The following is a 7278-nucleotide window of genomic DNA, read 5'->3' on the forward strand; positions in this document are numbered from 1 at the left end:
CAATCAAATCTTTAGTGTGTGTGTGTGTGTGTGTGTGTGTGTGTGGCTGAAAAAGAAGAAATGTTCCTTTGTTTCTGAGTGCTTCTTTGATTTCAACATGCAAACTTATCACACTGTTGTATAAACACTGGAAACATCCACCTCTTTGAAATTTATTAATAATGACACAACAGTGTGTACACACATCAGTATTCATCCCTATATGCTTACCCTGTACTTACTTTATGATCTAAGGCCTACTTTATTTGACCTATCACTATTTTATGTGTTGAATTTCTCGTAAGTTCTTATAGAACATTTGACCAGAGGACGCACTAGTTAAGGAAGCCACCACAAGGTGGCAGTAGACCTCAGTGCAGAGAATTCACTTCGGTAACAGTTGAATGTGTAGGCTTAGGGAAGAAACAAGCTTTTCCCATTGGCGAGTTCAACTCAAGAACTAGCCATGTACTGAGAAAGAGGAAGCACCAGGCAGGAGCAGCTACCTGGCTGGAGATCACATTCTACTGCAGAGTTTCACTGGGAAGAGCAATGAGGGCTTGTCATCCCACTTTTGTCACATTCCTGTGGCTGCAGCTGGACTGTGAGTAAATGTTCTGGAGGAACAGAATAATCAGTGGGCACTCCTGAGACGTCAGAGAGCTCTGTTATTCAGGCTTCCTCTGCTTACTATAGCAAATGAACATTTTGGAGAGTTAATGATATGACAGTCTTTTTCTTCTCACACAGGGGTGAGCCAAGGAGAGAAGGTGGTGCAAAGTCCTTCTGCCTTGAGTGTCCAGGAGGGGGACAGCAGTGAGATCAACTGTACTTATTCAGACAGTGGCTTGGACTACTTCCCTTGGTATAAGCAAGAACCTGGAAAGGGTCCCCAACTCATCATTGACATTCGTTCAAATTCAGAGAGAAAACAAAACCAAAGACTCACTGTCTCACTGGATAAGAAAGCCAAACACTTCTCCCTGCACATTGTAGCCACCCAGCCTGGAGACACAGCCCTCTACTTCTGTGCAGCAAGTACACACTGCTCCCCAGGCACCTGCAGCCTGTCCTCAAACCTGCCCCTGGGGCTGGAGCTCCACTCCAGGTCTTTGTCAAAGATCTTCTAGCGCATCATCTACCAGACATTTGTTTCCAAAGGAAGCTATCATATAGAGACTAAAAACACATCAGAAAGTAAGTTGCAAAACACTCAAAACAATTTAGAATATTTTGTTAACTTATTGTTGTTGAATATATTACTTTTCAATTTATGTCTTGTATCTATTTAGGGTAGAAAGCATGATATTTTAATACACATCAGCAGAAAGAACAATAAGGTATTAGACAAAGAGATGCACTGGCCAGGGTTTGGGAAAGGCTAGTGAAGCCTCCGTCACCTGTGCAGCATGCCAAATTGAGGAACATCTATGTGCTCTGCAATGCTAGAACTGCTGCAGACAGAGACTTAAAGGAACCAGTGGCCTTTGTCTTGACACGTGCTTTAGTGTGGCTTTACAATTGCTTTGCAGACTTCTCAGTTAAATAAGCTGGGAAGATCAGTATTATACTCCTTATTATGCACAAACTTTTCACTCATTTGTTACTTTTTTGTGTCAAAACATTCATAGCACTTTTAGGAAGCCTGAATTTTGGCGATAGGAAGGATATTGAGCACATGAGTAATCTTCATCTCTGTCACTGTCTTTACTTTTTCCTACACCTGTTTCAAGCAATTGATCCTTTTATAAAAACCCATCATTGCTTAAATTTCTTTGCTGATTTGATTTCTAATTCTCCCCCCAAAATTGCAGTGTACTACTAACAGGTTCACTTGACAGTTATAGCAATTCATATAATCATTTTGTCTTAGACTTTATGCATAACTCTAAATACATAATCATATTCTAAATTTTATCAATAGGTATTTTCCAATAATTTAAGGCTAAATTTTCTCATGAAAATTCACATAATCTATACCAATTAGGGTTGTTTTACTAATTTGGAGTTTCCAAGCAGTGGCACTGAATGACACCAAACAATTTTTATTTTTTTAAATTTTTGGTCTTTATTTTGAGACAGGGTCTCCTTGTAGCCCCAGCTGTCCTGGAACTCACTATGTAGACCAGGCTGGCCTCGAACTCACAAAGATCCACCTGCCTCTGCCTCCCAAGTGCTGGGATTAAAGGTATGTGCCACCACGCCTGGCTACCAAACAATTTTTATATTGTTGTAGCAGCAAAGATATGGAGAGCTGAATTATAGCATGAGTGTGATTAATGCCTCTGGTGAAGACTATGCCTAAGTAGGTGACTTTATCACTAAGAGAACAAAGAATGGGGATGGGTATATAACTCACTTTAAACACTGTTTAGCAGTGTGAGGCCCTAAATTCAATCTCTGGTACTAAAAAAAAAAAAAAGTCAGGAAAGCAAAGAATTGGAATTCTAACATAGAAGTGAAAAATGCTAATAAAAAAAATTAATGTTACAAAGTGAAAAAAAATGATGCTGAACGTTTCACGGGAGAAGGAATGCAAGGTAGTATCATCTTTTCCTTAGGGAAAAAATTTTCTTGGAGCCTCATGGAGCACAGAAATCCTTGATTTAGTAGTCATGGCAATGCAATAAAACAATGTAAAACAGTAAGTGATAAGTAAGTCGATGGCCCTGGTAATAAAGTTGTCAACACATTGTATTAGAAGGAAGGCAGGAAGGATCACCAGACCTGTACCTAGGATTCCATCCACCACTCTCTCCTGCTTCTCACCTGCACTTAGACTTGGTAGGCACAGAAGCATACAGGGGATGGAAGGTTAACTCAAGGGGGAACTCTAAGATGAAGATTTAGTGAGACCACTTTTAATCTCAGGTGTAACTTTTTGGTGATGCATCTCTTTCTAATTCACCCACAGTCCTGTAACTACTCATTCATGCTCCTATAAGTAAACCCAATTAGATGAATGGCTTACCAAGTTAGATTTGAGTTGTAGTCCTTATTCTGTTATCAATGTCCTACATACATGTTTGTTCACAGCCCCGAGAAAAGTAATAGAACAGACTGCAAATTTGGTTCCAATCATATAAAGAATTCTGTTTTGGTAGTATTGGATGAACTGTCTCCTTCCTGAATGTAATTTATCTTCTGAATAGGTGGTCATTTTTACAGGGATCCAAGGCATCTCTGGAATGTCTGGAATGTTTCCAGAATACAAGTCACCTAGGTTTGAGTCATACTGAAGGCAGATAAGCACCCTGGCAGACAGATAGATAGGGAAAGAAGGAGAGATTTCTGGCTTCTCCCCCTTATTTTTAACTTGGGCAGGGACCCCACTCCAGCTGATCTACCTGGACATGTCCAAGATCATGTTATTCTGGTTATGTCTGCTTGAATGAAGCTGTGGGCCTATTCAGCCCCCTCTTTGTTTAAGTTGACCAACCAGTTAATAAGGGGAGGAGGACTTGCCTCTACCATCAAGACACTTAAAAGCCCAATCCCTGTCAGGGAACTTGGGTTTCAGTTTCTAAACCCCCTTCCCACTTGTGGGGAGTCTCTCACTCTTTCTCTGTCTCTCTATCTGTGTGTGTGTGTGTGTGTGTGTGTGTGTGTGTGTGTGTGTCTCTGTGTGTGTGTGTGTGTTACAGATTTCTGTCTATAATTGGCAGAGAAAATTAATCCAGTCAAGACCATTACATGGTAATAATTGCTTATTAAATGAAACAGCAAGAAAAGCAAACTTTTGACATCATGAAGGAACGGAGGATCATGAATTTATGTGTTTAGTTAAGTTGGTAAGAGAGGAACTCTGTGTGGTTTGGTAGTTAGATGTGCTTATGAGTGACAAATTTGTGCAAACCTCAAGGTCATGAGAGTTAAGGTAAAACGCATTACAGAGTCCATAGGAATTCAAGATGCCTTACACAGTTATTGATTTGGGTTTTAATGGTCCATGTTTGATCTCCAGATTTTCACAAGTTTAAGATTGGTGAGAACTAGCAGAAAATTTTTAACTTTGGGTCAGAGCTCCCTGTTTTTTATATATAGAAACAGAGTGTGTTAGTGGCAGTCCAGGTTAAATGTGTGAACAATGGACTGTTAGGGAGGAATAAATCTTTACTTGTGGTGAGTTTGGAAATGAGACATGTTTTTAGGTACTGTCACTAGTCCTTTCCTTGGGCCAACAGCTGCTGGTTGGCAGAGAACCAGGAAGACAAGTCTCGTGTGTTTCCCTGAAAGTGTTTCCCATAGTCTTGGGCTGTTGTTGGCTGCATTTAAATCTAGGCTTGAGTGGAAATACATAGCTATCAAGGGCAGGTGAAATCTAAAAGACATATGTATTGGCTAGCTCATCAACAGTGTGTTCTCTGTTACACCCAGATCTCGTGACCCCCCAAAGACCACCAAGGAGTCCAGAGAATATGCAAAAGCAAAGAGCCTTTATTCAGGCTTAAACCCCGGCCCTCAGATTTCACTGACTCAGCGGATCCGTACTGAGAACCCTGATCTACGGTGGGGTAGACTTTTATAGGGAAGTTTCACAGAAGCCCTCACATGCCAAGCATCCTTTAAAGTGATTGGATGGTCCTATGCCCTGAGTAAGGGGAAGATTCTTATTGGTAGGGGCTGTCTTTAGGGCATTGGAATGAGCTAACTGTTATATGTGGGGCCAGAAGTTTCTGTTTTTACCTTATAAGGCTGTTATATGCCGGGGCTTGCTTGATCTATAGCTTTGCAGGAGGGGGTGGTAGCAGAAGATTACCTGAAACAGCTAGTCAAAATGGAGTTAGTGCTGCCTTAAGCCAAGCAGATTACAGAAGCAGAAAGAAGCGGTTAGATGAGTCAGAGTCCCACATTCTCTAAACCTCTATAACACAGGAGGGGAAAGAACAGTTAAAGAAAAATATTATGATATTTATGATATCTAAAGGCAGAGGAAGGCTCAACTAAGTTGAGGCCTGGCATATGAAAAAATGACCCCTAATTGAAAGAGACAAGCAATCTCTCATGCATAGATCTAGTATAAGAAGGGGCTGGAGTTAGTGTTGCACTCCTTGATCCTTAGCCCTTGAGAGGCAGTTTGGAGGATCTATGTGAGATCAAGCCAGTCTGGTCTACACAGTGAGTTCTAGGCTAAGACAGGGCTACATAGTGAAACCCTGTCTCAAAAAAGAATGGGGAAGTGTCAGCCTAGAGAGACCTTGATCCAGAACAGGAGTGTCTCAGAGCATCCCTATCAATCATCACCTGTTTTCATGAAGTGCCTTTTGAAGAGAAATTTTAGGTCTTTTTTTTTACTCAAAGAACTGCATTGTCTGAGGCAAGTTGCTGGACTCTTTGGCACAGGAAGTCCTGTCCAGGGATGTTAGGTTACACTCTGAGGTAGGCAATAAATTGTCTATTTACATGGCTAAGATAGCCTAAGAGAATTTGCTTTGTATTTGCCCATTTTAACTCTCCACAGTTCCTGAGGTATTTAAATTTGAATGTTAACACAAGTGTGGCTATTATCTGGGAACTGTAGTTCATGGTCTTCCTGTTTGACCAGGCATCACATTTTGTCCTTTTGTGCTTAAGTAATAAGCATTCAATATATTCTCAAAATACTGTGTTCTTCTACTGGTATTAACAATTGTTCAAGGTAATGGTTTCTCAAATTCATTGAATCGATATATCAATACAATCTTTTGTTTTCCATTGTCATTGTGCTTGGTTTATGTCAAACAAAATGCTTAATATCAACAACAAATGATCTTTATATTAGCTACAATGTCACCCACATGTAATTTTGCTAGTTCAAATTTGTACAGATATTTAGTGTTTATAGTAAAAAGCCAGGAAATTCAAGGATGTTAAACATGGCTTGAATCCACTCTGTATCAATTTTAAAGACTTTTTTTATTTACAAAATCACTATCAGAGGTCTAGGAAGATAGCTCAGTTGGTAAAGTGATTGTGCTGCAAGTGTAAGAATCTCATTTCAGTCTTCAGAAGTGGTTCACGATTGTAACCTCAGTGCTTTTGAAGAGGAGACAAGTTGGCCAGGCAGTATCACCACCTTGGTGAGTTCCAGGCCAGTGAGACACTATCTCAATCAATCAATCAATCAATCAATCAATCAATCAATCAATAAAAAAATTGTAGACAGCACTAAAAGAGTAACATCCAAGTTTGTTCTCTAGCCTTCACTTCACACATACACACAGAGAGAGAGAGAGAGAGAGAGAGAGAGACACCACCATTTCCATCTGAACTTTATACCTTACATGAATGCAGGTACTTTTACTTCGAGTCTACTTTTACATTAACCCTCTCCCCACCTCATTAATTCCTTTCTGGTTACAAATTTAGATGTAGGAAAATAAAAGTATTTTCCTTTTTTAAAAAAAGAGAATAAGTTTGTACTGCTGTGCCAAGAAATAGCTTATGAGAAGCAATAGATTTTGATCTCTGCCATGTTTTTGAATAATAGCACCAGGGCATAGAAAAAGTAGATTTATCTCTGTTCCTGGGGCTGTTATTAGCTGTGTCCGCTTTTCTTTTACACTGTGAGACTTTGTCTTTATAACAAAAATTTCTTTTAGTATTATGAAGACATGAAATAAACCATTTGTTAGATTTAAAAGGTGGCAGGGATTGGGATTGCTGCGAAACAGAAACAAAGGGGACTCTGGCAAAGTGAGTGTTTAATTGGGTTTGGCAGAGCTGGTCCTCGACTAGGGTGTGAGGAAGAACCAGCAGCCTAATGGCTGCAGAGGGGTAGCTTATAAAGAGAAAGAATGAGGAAAAAGAGAATATTTTTCTGCTGTTTGGGACTGTTTTGGGGGCTGCTTGCTCTTTGGAGGGCGTGGGGTCTGCACCTGGTGAAGCATATAGTGTAAAACATGTTTTCTACACTTACAGGATTCTAGGAATTAATTGCAGCTGAGGGCTTGGATCAGCCTGTGGAGCACGCTCTGGTGATCACAATACATTGGTCATTAATTACCTGGATCTGCTTTTGTTAATTTGCAGGTGGTTGGGAGTTGGTTGACTCAGCTCCTCTTAGGAGCCTCATGGTTTCTGGATCTATACCCTATCACCATTTATTTTCAGTAAGGATACATGAGTTGTATACGGTTAAGAAAGGGTTAAAATGTTAAAGAAATTACAGGGACTCCATAGTATTTTTAAGTTTTGAACAACATTAAAATATATTGAATATCACATTATTTTCATTATTTATTGTTGTTGTTATTATTATTATTATTGCTACTATTATTTTGGATTTCAACATACCCAAGCTGGAGCTACAAGGTCAGC

At 39.8% G+C, this 7278-nt stretch overlaps 1 gene segment (V, D, J or C); it reads left to right on the forward strand.

Moving 5' to 3' along the window:
* Positions 1-339: 339 nt before the first annotated feature.
* Positions 340-4507, forward strand: LOC115070695. The segment is given in 4 exon segments: positions 340-583; positions 730-1017; positions 2526-2529; positions 4471-4507. Coding segments are annotated over 4 exon segments (381 nt in total).
* Positions 4508-7278: the final 2771 nt, after the last annotated feature.

The sequence above is a fragment of the Nannospalax galili genome, unplaced genomic scaffold (assembly GCF_000622305.1).
Source record: "Nannospalax galili isolate Female #2095 unplaced genomic scaffold, S.galili_v1.0 scaffold977, whole genome shotgun sequence".
Classification (NCBI taxonomy): domain Eukaryota; kingdom Metazoa; phylum Chordata; class Mammalia; order Rodentia; family Spalacidae; genus Nannospalax; species Nannospalax galili.